Consider the following 21,964-nt stretch of genomic DNA (forward strand, 5'->3'; position numbering starts at 1 on the left):
TCTTTTTTTTTTTTTTTTTAATTTACCTTCAAAGGCGCAAAACCAGCCAAAAGGTTAATAGGTTAATGGAGAATTATACTTAATTATAATGATTCATTACCATCAGTGCAGTTAAGCTAATTTACTGTTTGCGCCTGAACTAAGAAAAGAGGTCCGTTGGAGTGAAATAACGCACAGTAATTAGCCTTTTGTGTTTAGTGACTGCTTTATCCTCCTAAATGTTACTGTAAAATGAGGGCTATAGTCGTGGAATAACTATCATATCAAATAACAGTGGAAAGACAGTAAAATGTGTGGTAGCAATGCAGGTGCACCTGTTACAGATGTATAGGCAAACAGCAAATATCAGCATGTCAGATGAGGACAGTTTTAGGACTTGGAGTGTTAAATCTGGCATCATCCAAAGGCCAAATATAAATTAATAACAGGAACACTTGCTGCTAATGTGTCTCAGATTAATGTGCTCTGTGTGCTCAGAAGCATAATGTCATATTCAGAAACATTGATTTTATTATCATGTCAACATTGGCAAGGCATATATACTTCATTTCAGCAGTCACATTTTTAGGTGACGTCGCAGTCACTATAGGTAAATGAAAGCTGCAATAAGCAGGATATTTTTTTAATACCATTGTTTATGTTGCTTCAAAAGCCCACTGTAGGAACTTTAAAAATGCAGATTACCAAAAGTAAACATGTTTAAGTAGGTGGTTCACAGGGTGAAGCTATTTTTATAAATGAAAGCAGTAACAGATCAGCAGGATACTTTAGAAGTCTATGGCATCAGTTATAAGCTACTGACCTCCAGAACACAAACCTGAGAATGATGCTGAGAATCTACCTTTTCAGTCAAAAACTAGATTATCCTTTAATGAGATCAGAGATTTCGGCCAAGCATCAAAAAAGGTCAACTCTGTGTTGTAAGATTGCTGCCAGAAGGTTGTGCCTCGCACTGAAGAAGAGGAAACTCTTTAATTTTTTTTTTTTTAAATGGATTTTTTTTTTTGTCTTACACTCAAAATTATAGTTATAAAATCCAGATTAAAAAAAAAGAAGTTAAGATTACTTAAGTGGGATTTTTGACTTCTTATAATTCTACAGCCCCTTAAATAATAGGAAGAAAACCAACTGCTATTCCAGAGCCTCGTTTTGCAGCCTCTCAGCTTCCTTGCCCCTTGGCCTACTCTATGATTATCTTGTAGTGTCCTGGTGGATGTAGAAGTTGTCTGGTAAATTATAGCTCACACCAGCTGCACCGAGTCTTTGTGCCAACAGACAAAATCTTTGCTCACGGCTGCGCTGCTGCATCCAGCCCGTGCACTGCAGACGCACCGAGATTCCAGGGACAAAAACCTCAATGAAATGCACCTTCAGCAGCTCTCGCTTGCATTGTTGTAAAAGGCGGTCCTTGTGAGAGTGACACAGCCAGTATTGAGCAGTGCACATCCACGGACACTGTTAGTGCCCTACAGACATCTGCCTTCAGAAAGTGGCGCTTTCTCCATTGACTTCAGTCCAGGTAGAAGTTGGGGAATCATTCAAACCACCCAGTCAACTGACAGAGGAGTTGAGGAGGTCCTGCTGTTGGCCATCCTTAACAGAGTGCTAGAAATACTCACAGTAGATGCCTTTAGACTCAGTTGACTTCAGATGGCTTTTAACCATTCAGTGCCTGGTGCCTCTGCAGCTCCACATGTGCTTTGCTGTGTGCCCGTATCGACGTAGATGTTCGGAGATGAGTTACAAGGATACACGGTGCAGTGCAGTAGGAATTGCTTAATTGAGCAGCATTGACATATGGGACTCGGCTATTTGCCAAACTGTTACTACGTGTTTTCTATAATTAGGAAATGGTTTTGGTGGATACTCTAACATTTCAATTGCTGTGTTGAAGTGGATGTATGTTATTAATTTTTTCTTCCATAGTAGGTCAGTCAATATCCTATGTAGCTTTGTACTGTCATATAAAAGGAAACTTACTCCAAGTTTGTTATTATTTATCCTCACTCTCTTCCTAAGTTGTGCAGACAAAAACATTTTGGATTGCTGAAGAGGATTCCTGCAGACCAAACTTTGCTAACTGCCTCAACCTGAATGTTTCACAGACCGTCTTTTAGGATTACTGAATCAGAGGCTGCTAGAAGAGGAAAACCCATTTGGTTTTCTGATTACAGCTTCTCTCTGGAGATATTTAGGAAACCAGCTAGGATAATAGATATGTTCACACCAAGCAGGTGAAAGGCTGCATGAACTAACTATGCCCATCACTGAGAGGAGAATATAGGGATATTTCAAGCCACACTTTGTTTGCCAGGACCCTTATGCAAACCTGGGTGGCTGTGGTTTGTGCATCAGGAAAGGAGTACAGCAGCGCCACTAACCCATACTTTTTTTTGCCCATATCGTAACCACCATCATGAATGGCTGTAAGAATTACAGTAAGGTTCTGTAGAAGTGAAACTGTGACTGTCTCCAGCTTGAGCTAGCCTCCAGGGCTGAGGGCTGTAACAGGCTGTGCCTCTTTAACCTGAATGTATCAGGAAATGCGTGACAGACCTTGCCCAGAGGTATTCATCTGTAACTTCTACCTGCACTGGTTCACTCTGAAAGGAGAATAAGGCCATGCTTTGGCCTCTGCTGTTGGATTTAAAGCTTTGAATCTGATCATTATCAAATGGCATAGGGAGAAGGAAGGTCATTGTCCCTGGACAGAGATGTGATAGAGAAGGCAGCTTATGCCCTGCTGTTTTCCCTGCCCCTTTACATAGAGCTAACAATGACCAAATACTATGTGTTTCTTTTTTCAGAAAACAAAGTCAATCCCGGTGACCCTGTGCCACAGCTTAATTGAGGCTTAATTCTTATCACATGATATTAGTTAATAGATTTCTGGTAATTAATGAAACTATTTCTGTGGTTCTGTATCCTGCAGTGTGCTGCTCTGGTTGGTGAAGACCAGCCTCTTTGCCCAGATCTCCCAGAACTTGACCTCTCTGAACTAGATGTGAACGACCTGGACGCAGACAGCTTTCTGGGGGGACTCAAGTGGTACAGCGACCAGTCAGAGATCATCTCCAATCAGTACAGCAATGAACCCGCCAATATATTCGAGGTAAGGCAAGGTGATGCAAGTGCATGTTGCAAAGTCCTTGCTTGCTTTTTTTTTCTGATTCTTTTTTTTATTAGCCTGGTGGACAACAGTTTACTGTTTTTCTGCCATTAAGAGACAAGAAAACTGCTGGTGTATTTCGGGTTCTGACTGGTTCCTTTAATCCTCATGAGCGAAACCAGACCTGCAACCCTGAGGGGTATGGGGGAGAAGCCTTAAAAGGATTTAAATGGAACTTCCGATTTTTTGAGGGGAAACAACTAAGGAGTGCCTAGAGCACACTGCCCTGTGGTGTCAAGATGAGGAGTTGCACTGTTGTCAGCTACAGAGCAAAACAGCAATTGAAACTTGTTTGTTGCCTTCCACTTGTATTCCTCAGCAAGATGCAGAGTGCTGCACAAGAGCTAGCTGATGAGTAGCTGGAACGTTTCTAGTAAAGATTTTTACCAGTCAGAGCCTTACCATGCAAGTTACTTGCACACAAATTGATAGGTCCACAATTTGTTTATGTATAGGGGAGAGCAAAGGTGAGTGTGGCAGAGAAGGCAGTGAGGACAGTCAGCAGCTCAGGGACGAGCTCAGCGTTCTGATGTCTCATAGATCTCCTGGTGGCGAGCACTCTAAAAATAAAAGTGTGATAGGAGAGATTTAATTGTTTTTTTTCCAATTGTGCATTGGGGGTTAGGTTGTACGAGAGATCAGGGTGTACAAGAGGAGGATTCTGGCGGCTTTATCTCTGTCTTGGTCTTCTTTCTTTTGTTGTGTAGAGGCTTCATAATTCTCCACTTTGTGGTTTTGGGCAGCTGTGCTTCTCCTAAACTCTAACCTCCTTCCCTTCTTGTTGATGGGAGAGGCCATAGATCGTTCACTGACTGGGAAATTGGACAATAAATTGATTAGCTGGCAGGAAGACCTTGTACAAAAGCAAACTATGGGTGCTGTTTCTTACACAGCAGGTACCACAGCTCCAGGAAGTACAGCTAGCCTGCTGGTTTCAGAAAGCCCCTGATTATCATGGTAGAATTTTGAAGGCTGGAAAAAATTAACTGAAATTGTTTGGTAAAATGCTTACCTAGGATGTGATGTTCTGAATAAAATTCTCCTTCCTTTGTATACAGCTCTTAAGCCACAGTGATCTCCCTGATGCAGATGATGGACTGCTCTGGATTTAAGCCAGTGTAACTGATAGCAGAAACTGGTCTTCTCTCTTTAATTTCTGTAATTTACATCCAAGTAACTTGGAATTTATTTGAATCAAAATAGCCCTGCAAAGCCTTGTATTTAAGCCCTCTTTTTTTCTTTAGTTGTATAATGTTCCACACTTTGTTTTACAAAGTTTCCAAATCCCATCGGGTTCTTGAATTGCAGTTGTACTGCCTCAGGCAGGGTAGGGCATGTTGGTGGCAGCGGGGAGGCAGGGGGCAGGGTCCACATTTGCAGCAAATGTGCTGGACACTTGTTTTGCTTTTTTTGTAATTGAGGACACATATTTTTTCCACATCCATCAAAATCCAAAAATGCAGAAGCATTTTCCTGTCGGAAAAATCAGTTGAAGATGTAGACTTTTGAAGTGTAAGTTCCAGATAAGTAATACAATTACATATTTGCCAAATCTAAGCATACAAATTATTGCAGTAAAACCAATGGAACTCGACCACCTCGTTGCTTCTGTTGTGTGTTACTGCCTGTCTGCTCTGATGGCTACAGCTGCGGAGTATAAAGCTGTCTCAGATAGGTAGTGACCATTCCCCCACATACCTTGTAGAGGAAAACAATTCCTGTTCTGAAAATCTCAGTATGTTGGAAACAGAGGGACAGCCAGATAGGCTGGTAGTTAACCTCACTGGGAGATGGTGACAGGGCAACATCTCATGGGCACGTTTGGGTCTGTCTGAGGATGACTGCCCCGGTGTGAAGAAACAGGGATATGTGTGGAGAAATGGGGGCAATGCAGCTGGAGGAATTAATCTACACAGCAAGTAATAGGTCAGAAATAATAGTTTGGAAATGAAATACACTGCTTCTTTTCTCACACTCATTGACTTCAGCTGCAGGCTGCATTGCTGTCTCATCACAGCTTGGCCCACACTTACCTGTAGGGACAAATTGTGCCCTAATGGTATTTTACAGTACTGCAGTGCAAAATTAGACTATTTTCAGCTTCTTTGAGTGTTGCATTTACATTTCTTGGTTGCTTGGCCTAGGAAGATGGGAATGAAACAGTTATTTTCTCCTCCCTTACGTTAACCCTGTCCCCATTCTCCACTGTACAGCTGGATACTTTGCACTATTTCTTGCCTCTGCTGCTCGGTAATGTGACGACTGGGGGTGCTCAAGATCAGAAGATGTCTTCTTCCTCCAGAGACTCTCACATACTCTGTGAGGAACTATTTCTTTTGCTGAGAGAATGGAAGTTTTGTGCAGTTTCTTATTTGGTAATCACTGGATTTTTAAAAAAGAAAATAACGTCTTTTTATACCTTTTTTTTACTTTTTTTTTTCTCTCTTGTTATTTTGGGAGTAGTATGTTTTATCTAACTTAAGCTTCCAGATGAGGCATTGTCATACAAAAATAGAAATACAGACTATTTGGGGTGGAAAGGAAGGAACCAGAATGACGAGGAAATGATGGGAAGTACACGAGCAGCATTACTTGCTCAAGCTGTACAGTGTTAATTCCCAAATCTAGCCTTGAATGAAACACACTCTCTCCTTTGAGGTATTAATGCAGTGCATTGTCTATGTGAAGGACAGTGTCCAAAAGCCCTTTACAAAGTTCCTGGGTGTCTTTGGTGCACTTTTTTTTTTTAAAGAAAGATTTGTATTTCATAAAGTGAATTCTCAGTTTTTCTGCAGATCATTTTCCTGAAAGCTCACTTGAGCTGAGCACCCACAATCTTAGGCACTCCCAGTGGCACTGGGAGTCTCACGGACTAGAAATGATTAATAATTATGGTAGCAACCTGGAGCCAAGTGAGATAAAGGTCCAATTAGTCTAGATAGTATGTAAGTGTTAAGTATAAATCCCTGCTCTCATCCGCTTAGGTGTGATGAGATACTGGCCTTCACTCTGGGATTAAAACACACCAGTATTTTGCAGACACACCTAATTCATCACCGCATCATCCTGCTCACATGCCAGTGTAACCGATAGGAGTCCCAAATCAAGGCTGTACTGCCCCAGCACAGAGGCTCTTCTTACTGATGTTTGTACTTATGTACATTATGAATTAGGTAATTTCTTTCTATTGACAGCTTGATGGCTTCTGGTTTTCACCTGATTTTCTTTGCCTGTTGTTTGAAAAGATAAAATGAAGGAGTTCTTGCCCCTCAGGGCACTGTCTATTGACATGAGTTCATGCAAGTAAATAGTTAACAGGTCACCCAAAACCAGTTGTTTAGATGGTTTGCTGCACCATTCGCTTTTATGATTTGTTTTTTTTTAATAACTAGACTTAAAAAAATTGTATTTGTGAAAAGTTCAATTTGGCTACTTTCAGAAAATCAAAATGGATAAATTTTCATTCTCAAAGCCAATGCTATGTGAAATTGTGAACAAACATACAACTTCATGTGCCATGAGTGAGAAGGCTTTGTTCATGAAAACTGTTGTCCCTTGAGGCTTCTTGAAATATACTGTACCATATCATGTAAGATTAGTCATATTTAAAATTATTTATGATCCATGCCTAGCATTATGAAGAGGGAAGATATCTACAGAGGATGTTTCTCTTTGTTGGCATTTTTTGCAAGTAACTCAGCTGATGGGAAGAGAAAGTTCAGCCTGTAGATAGGCAATAACCTGTTAAACTACAATGAACCTGTGTAAATTCATAAATCTTGTACTTGGCAAAACACTTTTTTTAGCCTTTAAAAGGACTTCAGAAAACCCACATTGCTTGCCCTTTTGCAGATTTATTTACATAATTCTATGTTCCAAAGTGATGCCTATCATATTTGATGGCTTTGGTTTTGATTGTTTTGTATAGGCATATCCCAGGTTACTTCTCAAGGCCATTCCATGTGCTACCTATTTGGAAAGCCTAAAAAGATAACTGTTTTATTGTAGACTGCCAAAAAGGGCTGTAATACAAGCAGTGAGAATGTGAGGAGAGAAAGAAATACACAATGAAATGCAGACTTTCTCTCCCCTGGCAGCAGAGGAATGCATGGAGATAAATGATTTCTTATTTATTTGGAAGGGGTTGTATCAGGGAGATGATGAGTGTTGAGGGAAGCCTTAAACATCACCAGGGTAATTTGCATTGGTTCAGATTATAAAATTGCTCGTGTTCTGTGGTGCTGCCAGTCTCTTTCACCATTGCAGGTTATTCATTCAAGGTTTGTAGCCAGATTGATTAATGAATTACCAGATCTTGCGTAAAATGACTTGGCCTGACTTTTAAACAACCACCAATGTTTTCTTTGCCTGTCTTGTGACTGGTGTTAATGGGTTCCAGAGAACTGAGCCTATACAGACTTTCTGTAGTGGCCTTCCCTAGCATTTTTTCCCCTTTTTAATTTTCTCCAAAACTAGTAGCCCAGGGCAGGCAGTTCAAGGAGATACAATCTCAGGGAAAAAAAAAAAAGACATAGTAGTCAAATCCTTGATGGCTGATGCCCTTCAGTGCCAAATCAGCATGATTTATCATAGCCATCTATTCAGCACAACAGAGGCTGGAGGTGAGCTGCATGGTGTACCTCACACAATATGCATAACTAGAGCTCTGAACTTTGAAGGAAAGCCTCAAAGCTATTTGCAAAGTGCTGGTGCTTAGTGAATACTAAATTACATTTAGGAAATAGTCTACTGCTACCAGTTATACTTCATTTTTATTCTTGACACAGACACCTAAATCAGAGAACAGTAACATTTCAGAGATTATGGTAGCAGTTTGGGTATGTTCCAACACTATAATAGGATCAGAATTTTAAGGCCTTTTTTATTATTACCAATAGTCACTTAGTTTCTACTGCAGCGTACTTTGTAGGGAATTACAGCTTTTACTAAAAAGATTAAAATGCTATTATGCAAATGATTGCAGTATGTTATTATGTTTACAAATTAACATCCATGGCTCAACACACAAATTAACTAACTATTCCATCTATATTATTAAGGATTTAATAAAGTAACTGTTGATAAAAATGAGGAGCTTGGAACAGTTAATAGGAGCTGATTGTGATTTAACATAGAACTTAAACATTGTGTTTAATGTTCTAGATGGCATAATGGCAGAATAAAGCTTATCAAAGTGCTTGAAAGGACTGTGATTGTGTGCACCACACAGCAGCCTGTCTGAGGCCCCAGGGGGCATGAACAAAATAGCTCTGGGCAGTAGCGTAGAGCATACTGGTGAATCTGGAAGCAACACAGGACCAAGCTGTATCAACATGTACTTCCCTGCTCTAATAAGTAGGCTTTTCTGAAATTCAGATTCATGCAGATTGAATGTTTTACATGATAAGCACATGTATTTGGGTATTCGGGAATTTGTGTCCCTCTATAATGCATCCTGTAATGAACTGCTTCCATGGCAAATTGGATTTCATTGCAGAGAATATCACTGTATGGTAAAAAAAGGGAAGGCTGCATTCAGTCTGAGATGACTTTACAAACATTCCTGCAAGTTGTTATTCCTAACAGTTCATAAGAGATCATAAAAGCAAACAGATAAGAGCTACTGAGGTCCTAGAGAAATGAATGTACAGTATGTGGTTATGGGATAGATTTAATAGTGAAACGGACAACGTCATAGGTTTAATACAACAATAAACATAAAGGGCAAAAGATGCAGATTTGGGATAGGAAACTTTATAAGAATGATAAAAGGTAACAATGTATCATAAAGCCTACTTGTGAAACTAGGAGAAGACCCTCATTTCTAGGGAAAGAAAACAGCAGACACTTGACAAAAGTGCCAGACTTTTTATATTCCTAATGGAGCAATGTCACATTTCTTGTGTGTTTGAATACATTACCTTTACGAATGTCTGTGGCCTGACTCAGGGCTCTACATCTGCTAAACAGGAGACCAGGACAATAACATCCTGTCTATGTGGGATGATGTATGTAAACGATAATCTATGATTAGCTATGCTGACATTTAAAAAGGCTCAAGCAGTAAGTGGAATTTATTTTATTTGAACCAGCTGCTATGTAATTGGAAAGAGTTTATGCAAATGTTCTGTATCTAGTGTTACCAAGGTGTGCTGCTGCTCCTTTTTTCTTTCCCTCTTGGACAAACTACAATGCTTTAGTGCAAGAACCACCTGGCATGCTGGTTGAAACCTTCAGGCAGGATAGAAGTCCCAAATGAGCAAAAAAACAATTGCTTTGAGAATTTGTTTGATGTATGTGGCCAGCAAAATGGTTCCCCAGGCGCGCAATCAAGAGAAGGCGACCGATCCACTTCACGGTCCCATTAAGGGGACATTTCACCTACAGCAGCCGTGGCTTGAGATGCTCACTGTGCTGCAGCTCTGTAGAGCACCTGCCCTTTTTTCTGAGAGAGAAGACTAGCACTCACCAGAACAGTAGTAAGCTAATTAGGTCATTAGATGGATGTCTTGGCCTGTGTTAAAACTAGCCCTTGAGGACATTGCGTTACACTGTGTTCCCACTGGCTACGTAGCTAAATACGAACTGGTGTCAGCTGGCATGCAAACAAAAATGTAATATCCTCCTTTCACAGAGGTCATCTTAAATCCACTTTGGTCACAGTCACACTCCACATCTGTTTTAGTGAGATGCAGCTTCTTAGGGTGGCGTTTGGACTTCATAAGCACACAAACAACCCAGCTATAAATTGCTACTGCTGGAGTTATTTTGAATAAGTGTATACTGTTTCATATTTATAATGGTGAGGCTTCATAATATTCACAGTGAATATATAACACAGATCAGTTCAACAAGCATGAAATTGTATGTTGTCAACTTGTCACATAAATAGAGCCATATTCTAGCTTACGATAATGTTGAACTAAATATTTTCTCCCTGGAACTGCAGAGAGGGTCACAAAAATGTGGGACAGTAGCTCTGTCTTTTGTTGGAAAAACAATCCCAGACTCATTGCTAGTGGGAAGTAAATATTTCTGATAAGATTCTTCTGGTTTTTTAATTCCCCATTGGCTTACCAACAGCAACAGAAAGTTTGCCTTTCTTATACAAACGCTAATTGGTTAAATTAAATTTATTTCTATTAATGGTTTTGTTTCTAGTGTAACCTCTTTTTTTCCATTGTTGCTATTTTTGCTCAATGCAACATTGCTAATTGCTACTAAATAGTCCATCTTAACCCTGGCATGCTCTTTCCCTGTTGCCCCATCCCATTTAACATTGACTGGCCCATGACATTACAGAAGGATAAAATTATCACAAGTTTTCATTTAGGAATTCTTTTTCCTTAGTGCCACTAACCTATTGTGCATGTGTAGGTCAGGAGGAGGAAATTGCACAGAGCATATTTGTTGCAGGGAAAGTTTTGGTATTGAATCATGATAAACTGTTTTTTCCCCTTGAACAGAGGAAAAATACAAAGAGGAGTTTATATGAGTGTGAAAACTTACCTACTTTTAGCTTTTTTGTACTACTTTGGGTAATCCTCAGATGCACTGGAAATTTGCAGCCTTTCTGGAGAAGTGCCCCCTGCCAAATTTATAGGCCTCTTTTTCTCCAGTATCTAATTTTTATTTTGGTAGCTTTGTGCAGGTGCATACAGGATCCTGATGCCTTTGCAAGTGATGGGCTGCAGCCTTGGCAGGCATGGAGATCTGACTGTGTGTGCAGGCACACTCAGCCATGGAGGCTGGGTTCAGGTCTCAGTGGAAATCATCCCCTTTGCAACGCATAGCTGGTTGCTTTGGCTGAATTTTCCGTTCTGACACAACAGAGCAACAGTCTTGCTTCGTAATGATTGAGAAATTAATTAGCACTTTGTGGCAGTGATGAGTCTGAAGGGCCATGATTGGAGTTTGCTTTTTACCACATGCAGTAATCACTGGGTTTTGTTTATGAATGCACAAACCGAAAACCTATTGAGATTTTGGTGTTGTCATGAAGCGTGAGCTGTGTGATGCACTAGAATAATACTTCCATTTCGTCACACACATCTGTGCTTTTGTGCTTTACTGTGAGTAACACAATGGGGTGCTGGTCCATAATGGGTACTTCTAATCACTAAGATGATAATCAGAAGAACAGAGTATTTTCTGTGAGGAACTGCGGTGGCAGCCTCAGGCAAGTGTTGTTGCCTTGTTGATTTATGACAGGTTTGAGTTGCCTGAACTGCTCACAGCCATGCAGCTTAGCACATAAAGTTTAGGAGGATCATCCCTTCCAAGCATATTATGGGTCTAGAGGCGTCAAATGGGCAGGGAGGACTTTTACTTCTGGCTGCTGCCGTATCTGCTCCTTGAAGGCTTAGTGATACTAGATCTTTATCAGGATTTGGAGGGGCTGCCATCAAATGGCGTGAGGGACTGCAGATCTTTCCTACAGGAGATATACTTGAATAAAAATAGAGAAATTGGGTAGAAAAGTTTCTCACCTCTCGTCAAGGAGGTGGTGATAATGGTTATCTGGAGGATTGGTTTGGTCAGAGGAGCTTCCACATAAGCTGCTAAAAGAAACAATGGAAGTTTTCTCCTGGAACGGAAGACAAAAATTTTTTTCTGAAGGTTCTCCCAAAACCTGTGCAAAAAATCTAGTTTTTCTTCTCCCATGTTGCTGTATAAGCAGTGACACAATGACTCAGGAAGTGCATCAGAGGCCTTAGGTAATAAATGTTATGGAAGTGAGACAATTCTTACTTTGGTGAGAATGCTGCAGGCTGCATATTTCCACAGAGCAGTCAGTGACCAGAAGTGAAAAGCAGATATTACCAGAGCTTTAAAACTCTTCTAGTATTAGGGGTTGTTTGTTTTCTTTGGTGTTTTTTTTGCTTGTAAATACGTATTGCTTGGCTAGGTGGATTTAGCAGTGATGTTCTCCACTCTACCAGGCCCTGTGTGTTGAGACTGAATGAGCAGGGTCTTTGATCTGTTGGTATCCACTTTGAGGGCTTCTGGGTGAGGCATAGGCAGCCAGGTAGTGCAGGTGACAGCATGGGTGGTAAAGGATGGAGAATGAACTTGGAGCAGGTAAGGGCTTTGCAGAATCATAGAGTGGTTGAAGTGGGAAGGGATCTCAAGAGGCCATTTTGGCCCAACCCAGCCAGTTCAGGAAGGACTACATGGAACAAGAAGTCAAGGAAATATTTCTGTGTTCCTCTGTTACTGCTTCTTCTATCCTTGAAATTACTTTATTAGTACTGGCAAGGAGTTTCTGATCCCGTTTTGAAAATCTTGGCCCATAGTCCTAAGCAGCTATGGAATTTCTTTGAGACATGCCTGTATATAGCTAGAAGCCTATTATTGCTAAATCCTAGTTTTCAGAGAAAGATGGGTAGCAGTCAAGCGTTTGCAGTCTGGCCATGGTTTTCATGACAGATTTTCATATAAGGAAACCTGCTTCTTGGGCTAATCTTAGCTTCCACAGGTACCGAGCTTATCCATTTTCATGACTTATTGTTGGACTAGTGAAACTGTAAAGTTGTCAGGTTGAAATTGGTGCATGTGCAATGATTTTCATAAACAAAACATAAGTGCATGCTTCCTGACCTCTTCTTGGATGTGCTCTGTTAGGCATTTGACCCTCCAGGCATACACAAAGGAGCAATAGGCTTTTATTTTTACTTGTCTGGGGGAAACATATGCATTTTTGAAATTCTTTTTCTGGTTTTGTGTTTGCTTTACTGTTTTTTCTCTCACCAGGACTGGTGAGGATTTTCTTGGCTGTATTGACTGTCCTTAAAAGCCCAACAATCACTCTTCACAAAAGTATGAAGACATCAGGCAAAACATTGGCAATTGTCACATCAATTGCATCTGGGAAAAAGCCAAAAAAACTTGTGGATTTTTTTCCTTAGCACTGCAGAAACATTCATCCATTTCCAGTGAAAGGATGTCAAAGTGCTTCTGCTTGTATGTGATGGGAGTGTTGCCACGTCTCGTCATTCTCTTTGCTGTTGATCCCACTCTCCTATAGGAAGGGTCAGGTCAAATGCTTCTCTGAAGACCAAGTCTCCCATTTGCAGCAGGAAATCTCTCGGGCGGAGAGGATAATGTTACAAAACAGAGGCTAACATTACAAAACAGCTCTGCTGCCTCTGGCGCAGTCTGGAGCATCACAGACCAATAACTCCTATCATGTCACTCTTGTGGCACCTTATTATCTATGTTTTTCTGTAAACCCGATCTGAGACTGTCATTACCAGTTTCAGGTAGGTGAACACCATCTGGGTGAAATAACCATGTACCAGTGATGGGCTGGAGGGGGCTCTTGTTAGTTAATCATCCCTACCTTCCCTTTGATGAGTTAATTTGTCTGTTGAGCCATGGAGGAGCCCCCAAGAGCTCCCAGGAGCCCCTTGGTAAAATTCTGCGACAAATGGAAAGATAGGGATGATTTCACTCTTTTTGCTGGAGCCTTTGCTATCTATGATATTGCTAAATCATCCATAATGCATAACTTTCTATGCAATCTTTTTGTTACAGTTCTGGAGGCATATTACTTCTTTGTGCATTTACTTTTTAAACATTGCCACTGGATACCTAACCCTCCTGAAAATCTCATTCCATGAATTAAGGTTAACTTTTAAGTATTTGCATGTGGCCTTTTAGTAGTTGGCATGCAAAGTTCCATGGCTGTGATGCTGGGCCATACTCTTTTTTTTTCCCCTTCAATTATTAAACACTGTCTTTATTACTTGTTTTGTGATAATGCCTAAAAACCCTGTAGTAGGGTTTTTAAGCATTATCACAAATCAAGTAAATAAAGACAGTGTTTAACAACTGAACACAGTTCAGTTATAATATTGAATATTACTGAATATATAGTTATAATGTAATAACTACAATGTAGTAGGGGGAGAGTCTGTATGTACTAGTGACCAGCCCATCCCATTTTTATGCTGTGCACTTTGAAGTCCGTGGAAGGAGCAAAGAAGAAAAGAGCTAGTCTTTGGGGTTTATGAGTGAAGATAAACTCAACTTACTTTTCCTTCAGAGGCCTGTGAGCACTTTAACCAAACTCCTCTTCCTCCCAGGCAGCTGGAGGCAGTTACAGCCTGCTGAGCTTGCCCACTCCAGGAAACAACACAGGTCAGAGCTGCAGCTGTGTCAATGTGATGTGGGACTACCAAACCCAAGGAGAAGCTGCTTAAGTAGTATATCCGAACATGGAGACTTACTTATCTCCAAACCTGAGATGAAGAAGAAAACTAAATTAAAAAATTTTTAAAACTCAACTAGGCAGAAACCCGCAGAAGACTAGGAACTAAGAAATGGAAGATGCTCTGGTCCCTTTGTAACTAGTCAGAGAGGGTGTGTTATCTGTGATACAGTGTTCTTCAGCAGATCAGGGCGAGCCCTTGCAGGGCCGTATATATGCCTCTGCATTGTGCTGATGGCTGCTGTGGGCAGATTTATTAGCTTTCACTCAATATTGATGTTCTTCCGAGGCTCTCCTCTGAGTGACAGCAAACATCTCTCTCAGAGGAGCATAGAGACACAGAGAAGTGATGAAGGAATACTGGAGTAGATCTGGAAGAGTGAGTTGGGATCCTACTGGGCTATGAGCTCTAGCTAAAGATGACTAGTGTACCAAAGAGATTCCTGCAGAGTTAGTATCTCTGTATTGTGTTTTCAGAACTGTACGGGGAAGGACTATTTGGCTATGTCCTGTACAGACACAAATGATTTCCAGGAATCTGTACTCCACTGCAGCTGGAATCACGTCAGGGTCTCCACACTGGTCAGCTCAAGTCCAGTATGGTCAGAGCTAATAGACCACAGGGAGCTAATTCTCTGCTGGATCACTAGCATCACTTTACAGAGCTGCTCCTGGTGTGTGCAGCTCTCTGAACTGAAGTGGTCCAGATGTACTTGAGCTGCCTTTCTGTGGATGCCATCTGGACCCAAGAGGGCTTGTTATGGGAAACCCCATGATGTGCAGAGGTTTTTCTCTTTCAGGATCTCTCACATGATGAGACTTGTGAAACTTTGATTTCTAAACCAAGAGCTAAAAAAGGAAAGAGACATGTCCCTAAACTTAAGCCTGTAGTAGTTCCTATTTCCTAAACCGTGTCTTTGGAAATGATGGATGTATGTTCTTAAAGATATGTATGTCAGAAACTTCCTAATAAATTGCTTTTGTGGGTATTGGTCATTCCAGCTTGAAACATCCAGGAATGCTGCCATCTGAGGGCTGCTACTCCAAGTTGCTCTATGCCCATAGCAGAATTTCAAACTGGACCCTTCCACTTGATCTCTCATTATTCTCTCCTGCATGATCACTCCAGCTACCCTCCATCACTAGAATGATCACTGTTTGCCACAGTTTCTGTCAGCTTGTATTTTTTCTTAAACCAAATTCACAGAGATGACAAAAATCCACTCATGTGTCTTGTCCTTCCCTATACCTGCTTCTGGGAGTGTAGTGACAGATACCAGTTTTATTGTGTGCCAGTGTTACTTCTCTGTTTACAGCAGATTTAAGAGTTTACATTAGGCCACAGTGTGACCTTCCAGTTCCCCTAATTCTATCTGCTAGCAATCCCAGCTATGTGGCTGGGGTGGCTGCCCCATCCTAAAGGAATTTGTGTCAATCTCTGCAGGGACAAATCCTCCCTGTGCTAAACCGCTTTGCCGTATTTGCTCAAACTCAAATTTTGACAAAGGTGTTCTGTCCACATCCACCAGAAGAGATTGCTTTTTTTTCAGGTGTACTTGGAGGTAGATGTGTTGGAAGCTGCCTGTATGTGGCTGATAACTGAGACTAAGCATCTATGTAGCACGATCCATGCCCTTTTCTAATTTGTCTTTGAATGACAAATGTGTCTTCACTGAGTCAGCAAAAGAAGAGATCCTACGGTAGAATTCATTGCCCTTCTATCCCTTTCAACGGAGTGGCTGGGTTTTCCCAATTCCTCCCCAAAATCTGTCTTTAAAAGAACTCTTATAAAGACATCTCTCAAATGTATTGTGCAGAACTCCATTATATTCTCTAGTCATTTCTGATTCAGGCTCATAATGCGCTGTTATTTCTTTAGATTCCCCCTCAGCAATGCTGGTGTATTCCAAATAAAAAAATAAATAAGTAAAAAAATCTTTGTGAAAATCAAAGTTGTAGGGATTTGGAGATAGTCTACCTTTGTCTTCATCACTGTTCTCCCTAGAGAGTCAGCTCTTAAGAGTTGAGTGTGAATGACCTCAAAAAAGAAAAACAGATTTCATTAGAAACTTCTGCATTTCACGCAGACAGTACTGTAGTATAATAACATGCTTTTTTTCTATAGCAAAGGAGTGAAAATGCTCACAGACTTGGAATGGAAACCTAGAAAATATTAAAATGTTTGAATACATCTGAATTGTTTCTGTGCAAAGAAAATGCAATTCCTGGTGCCAAATTTCTACACTCCAAAACTCCTGGAGATTTCTTCCTCCTGCTGCTTTGGATATATGCAGGTGTCCTTTCCGGTTTTTAAAGCTACGCAACTAATGAAGGGTCAGGGCAACTTCACCTGGTGTTCTTCTCTGAAATCCAGTAATTGTTTTGCATTGGGGTAATCGTGCCTAGAGATATTAGACAAACCCACTGGTTCAGACTCGGTAACTCTTGACTATCTTCCCATATTGCGTTCCATGATTTGGTTAGATTATATCTTATCTCTAACCTTGCTTCAATAAACACACAATATCTAACTTGTCTTCTTCCACCTTATACACACGGAAAACCATCAGCGCTTAATCCATTGCTGGTGTTAATGGCACAATTCCTCATCCTAATTCCAGTTCATTCTGCCTGATATCCCACAAATGCCTTTGAGAAAGGCATTTTATCCCTGATACTGTGCCGAAGACACTTTCTTCCTTTGTCGCTGCTGTTTGACTTTCTATGGACTTCATAATGGCCTTTTCCAGGCTGTGGTAGATGACACATTCTTACATACAAAAGTCTGCAAATGGGTGCCACATCCCAGGCTGTCACTTTGGCTCTGAAGGTCCCTGGCAGCAGATCCCTGATCCTGAGCTACTACTATAGTAAGCAAGTGTAGTCTCTTCACTAGCAAACAAAAGAATGGGAAAAGTATACAGTAAAAAAAAAACCAAAGTAACACAACACTGTTTTTTAATTTTCTTTTTCTGACTGGCAGGTGGTCACCCATTGCAGACACCCCATGCTCTGCCCTCCTGTAGGCTCTGCTCCTGGGGACCCTTATTCAGTACAGCTGCCATCATGGCAGCCTGATGGAAATCAACAGGGAGTGCTTTTGTGATTATTTTTGATCCCAATGGCCATCCAAAGTCTGAAGTAAAATATTTTCCTACTTAGCTTTATAATAATTTGGGAACCTTCTAAGATGAAAGCTCTGCTGCACCCTCAGTTCACTTTCTCCTTCATATCATTCCTTGGGACAAACAAGTTGATATGATTGTCTGTACAGATAAAGACTTACGTCAGAAAATATTGTGACATTTTCTGTACAAAAACCAGCAAAATCACCAAGTTCCATGAATGCACAAAATGAGCTTCTTAGCTGTGGGCTGGGACTCCAACACTCTTGACAACCATTTTTTCAGTCTTCTTCTGACAAATAAAAGTTCAACTGAAAGTACTTAGGGATGGGGAATGTGTGCACTGTTGGTGTTGGTGAAATGTCCTCTGCTTGGAAGGGAGTGGTGGTGTTGCTTGTTGGAGCCCTGCCCTCCTACCATGACTAAGGCTTACAGGCACTCTGACCAGGAGAAGTTGACTAATCTGTGAGCTTCAAATCTCCTTCTATAAAGCAAGGATTATAATCCTCCTTTCTTGATCTTCTCTGTTTGAACTGTGAGTACTTCCTGCAGATACTTTCCTTTGAGATCATTCAGTGTATTAGGGGTATTTCCTTGGTAGTGCTGGCATGCTACTTAAAAATTCTAATTTCAGGAGATGGATAGTAATGTTAATGATCATAATGAAGATGGAGCATGATTTTTGCTGTATGGCAGCAGAAGGAAAGGCTGAGAGATACATATCTAAAATCACTGAGTGAATACTTTCAAAAACAGGACTTGCTCAGCAGCCAACAGACATGCATCAGGTGACAACAGACATGTTGTTTATTTGACAGAGAGTCTGTGAACTTAACTCCTGACTCAAAAAGAAAACTTGCTTCCCAAATGAAGACATATGGAGGGTTTTAATGGCAGCTTCTAAGACATGTGTCTGGGTTATGCCACATGTCTTGTCTTTTGAGTTTAGAAAGACACAGGATGTATATCTGGTGAGTGAATCTGTGAATTCCACCACTATTTAAGAGTAAAAACATTCCTCACTCTGAAAAGAAAGTAAAAGAAAAATGGTGTCTGAGAGGACAAGCTCTACCAGCTCCAAAGCAGTTGGATGTGGTGTCTTCCCAGTAAGGGAAGACACTTCCATTCAGCTGCATGGATGGCTTTTAGCTTGACCTTGCCCAGCTTTTCTGCATAGAAATTGGCTTCACTCAAAGTGAGATTTTAAAATTATGTTAAAAATTACTTATACTAAAGAGTTGCAGGGAAGGAAGAAGTACTGGAAAACATACTAAAATGTGTGTCTGAATCAGTTTCCATTTGATATTCTTGTTATAGCAATAATCTGGGTGCCAAGACTGGTGTAGTACCAGGGGCATCATGTGGAAGGCAGTGGGCAGGAATCAGTGTGCAGAGGCCCTTGCTGCTTCAGTCCTGTGGTGTTCTGATCTGAGCTCGTACAGGGAGTACCCACAACGGTGTTATCTGCAGAGGTGCAAAGTTGAGGCAACAGCAGCAGCAGGGGTGTTACACCGCATGACTGCTTTCTGTGGTGATGTCTTTCAGACTGGCTGTAGCACGAGTGAAATGTATGTAAGGACAGAGAACATTTGTGCTTTGCTTTGGAGTTTCTGGGGTTTTTTTGGTATCTTGTCATGGTTTTCAGTGAGGAACAGATGAACAGGTATCCTGCTTAACAGAGCTTAAAGAGAAACTGCTTGTAGCCTAAGAAACCCACCAAAATCTCAATTTATGTGTTTTAAAGATGAGATGGCTTCATTAAAGATTGTAGGATCTTGTAGTTTTACTCCAAAGGAAACACGGCTAGCTCCACAGTTCAGCTGGCAGGGATCCATGTCAGACTGTGGAGCTTCAGTCATATGCACAAATCTTCTTGTGGTACTAAAAATCATTTAGTTTTCTTCTAAAGTCATAGACAAGGAGCTAAAATTGACTCATTCAAATATGCATTTTTGAATTTCAGAATTAAATGTAATAAAGGAGATTTTTAGTTTTATTCTCTTTTGATGAGACACGCAATGAGAGCATGAGGATGCTGCATTAGAGTATCTTTTGATTTGCTATTTGCTATGTGTTAAACATTTATATTTCAAAGAAGCGTTTGTACCTATACTGAGTGTTTGGCAAATCCAACAGCTCATTAGATGTTAACAATAGCAACACTGCTAAATACAAAGGATTCATAGGCAAAATACCCCTCAGGCTATATCTCTGAGAGAAAAAGTGGCAAATAGAATCAGAAACTAATTAAATAGTCAGCTAAAGCGAGCATAACTTAAAAAAAGCTCTAAAACTACCAAAAATGGAAACATATTACAGTTATCTGCATTCACAGTGCAGAACAAGTTTGGTAGTATTTAAGATAATTCTCTAGTGCCTGCTATTTTTAGTCCAAGGGTAAGCTTCTGTAAGAGCCTTTCAGCGTTGCATCCCTTTAACCTGGCCTAACAAGCTAAGCCAGTAAGCTGTCTGATTTCCGTCTTACAGGAGGCAAAGAGATAGCTGAAACAAACCATTTGTGGTGCAAACGCTCAGCCTATCTTGTCTTAAGAGCTTTCTTTGTATGGATTGGTTTTTTTTTTCCAAATGTCTCAGTATTAAGCTTGCTTGTCAGAGACTAAATTGTCAGGGTTTGCTGTTTGGAAATGGTAGAAGCACAGGAATGAAAGGAAGATTTTATAGACTCAGCCTAATGGAAATAAACATTTCCACATTGCCAATGGTGAAACCCGATCAGGGCGGTTTAAGCTATTGCTATTGATGTGTCTGAAGAAAAAGGAATGTATTTAGTTTTTCTTAGGGGAGGAAGGGCAGACATAAAGGGTCTGATTTCCTTCTCACTTACACTTAATCTGTCCTTGTTTAACTCCATCGGCTTTTCCAGGTTATGCTCTAATCCAAGGGAAGCCAAGCTGGAGTTGGCGTTGTGCTCCCTGTGCCACCAGCACTCGGATTTACAGCACCCTTTGCCATCAAAATGGGCCAAGGCCAGATGCAGTTGTAAAACACTGTGGTGCTCATTGCACTCTGGTGTTTTGGTGCTTCATGAGGATAAGACTGCAATATTGCTCACTTACAGGTAGCTAGTCCTTTTTTATTTGAAATACTCTGTGGTAGGGTGTCCTTTCCCCTACTCCCTCGTGTGTAGACTCAAGTGCAGCTATGTTTACTTTCTTGTCTCCCTGCTTCCTCTTTCTCCCCCCTTTTCCCCTCCCTACCCCCAGTGGTATGTGTAATCTTTATGTGCATTTACAAAACAGGATTTTATTGCTTCCTAAACATGAGTAGTCCCACCCGCTCCTCTCAGCCAGTTGAGCAAGGCTTGGACACTCTCATCTTGGACTCTTTTCAATCTGTAGTGCCCTTCCACTCTTTCTTCACCCTCAATTTGGGTGCTGAAAGAGCAGGGAAAAATATGTCAATACAAAGGGAGGCTAGGCTTCCTTAGCCAAGGAAAGTAGGCTGTGTTGACCCCAGTGATATGCGGGGTCCCATCTCTGGTTTAGTATTCAAATGGTTTCAATTTTCTTACTATTCTTGGGGTTAGGCACATCCCATGGGGTTTTGGCTGTGAATTTAGCAGCTACGCAGGCTCAAATTATAATTTGTGTTAACTTCAGCAGGGATAACTTTTAAACTGAAGATGCACTTGACATGAACAAATAATGTCAGTGTATTTCCAGTAGGGATTGCAAGCACAGCGTGTACCACTTTGTAGGCAAGAGGAGCCCAAGTCACTTAAAAACTCAGTGTCCTAGTCATAACAAGGTAGTGCTCAGCTGCAAAACCCACTTGGTTTTAGAGGAGAATTAGCCCTTGCTGGCCTGTGGCTGGACTGCTGTTAGTCCTGGTACTGGTGCACATTGTAGGACCTGCTGTTCTCAGCTTAAGCATCAACATGCAAAAAGAGCAGAGGACCAGGTCCCTAGCTAATGTAAATCTGCATAGCTCTGTTAAAACCTGTGGAGAGGCCCTAATTTACTGCAGCTGAACATCTGTGTCTAAGTTATTTTCCTTTTGGTTACCAGCAGGATTAAATAGAGGTACCCCAAATTATTTATTGTAGGTGCTGTGGCAGCATCTCAAAGCCCAGTGGTAGAGCAGGACATGGTTGTGAAAGGAGTTGTGTGAACACATAACAAAAAGACAGTCCCTGTCCAAAGGAACTTATGGCCTAATTAATAATGTTATTTAGTGCATTGGTAAGTACATCTGGACTTGACTGCCTGTTCTGTTCATCTTTTAAGAGGATGAAAAAAATATGCCCAGTTTGATTTTTGCCATTTCTGGTGAAAAAGGGACTGGTTAACATCAGTCCCTCACTAAAAAAAATGCAGTCTTTTACATCACACAGATGGAGGGCTCATGATCAGGAACATGCAGACTTTTAAAAGACTAGTAGAGAATGAGCAATAAATTCAGTCTTGACTAAGGAGTAAATAGAGGAGAGGCAACTAC

General features: G+C 40.9%; 1 protein-coding gene across 2 annotated transcripts in view; it reads left to right on the top strand.

Annotated features, from left to right (window-relative positions):
• Nucleotides 1-21,964, top strand: part of PPARGC1A (PPARG coactivator 1 alpha) — a 364,690-nt gene that overhangs the window by 298,499 nt on the left and 44,227 nt on the right. For both annotated transcript variants that reach the window (XM_058837699.1, XM_058837700.1), the window contains exon 2: nt 2,933-3,112. In XM_058837699.1, coding sequence (XP_058693682.1) covers nt 2,933-3,112 — 180 coding nt within the window. The remainder of the gene's footprint in view (nt 1-2,932; nt 3,113-21,964) is intronic.

The sequence above is a fragment of the Poecile atricapillus genome, chromosome 4, assembly GCF_030490865.1.
Source record: "Poecile atricapillus isolate bPoeAtr1 chromosome 4, bPoeAtr1.hap1, whole genome shotgun sequence".
In the NCBI taxonomy this organism is placed as follows: Eukaryota; Metazoa; Chordata; class Aves; order Passeriformes; family Paridae; genus Poecile; species Poecile atricapillus.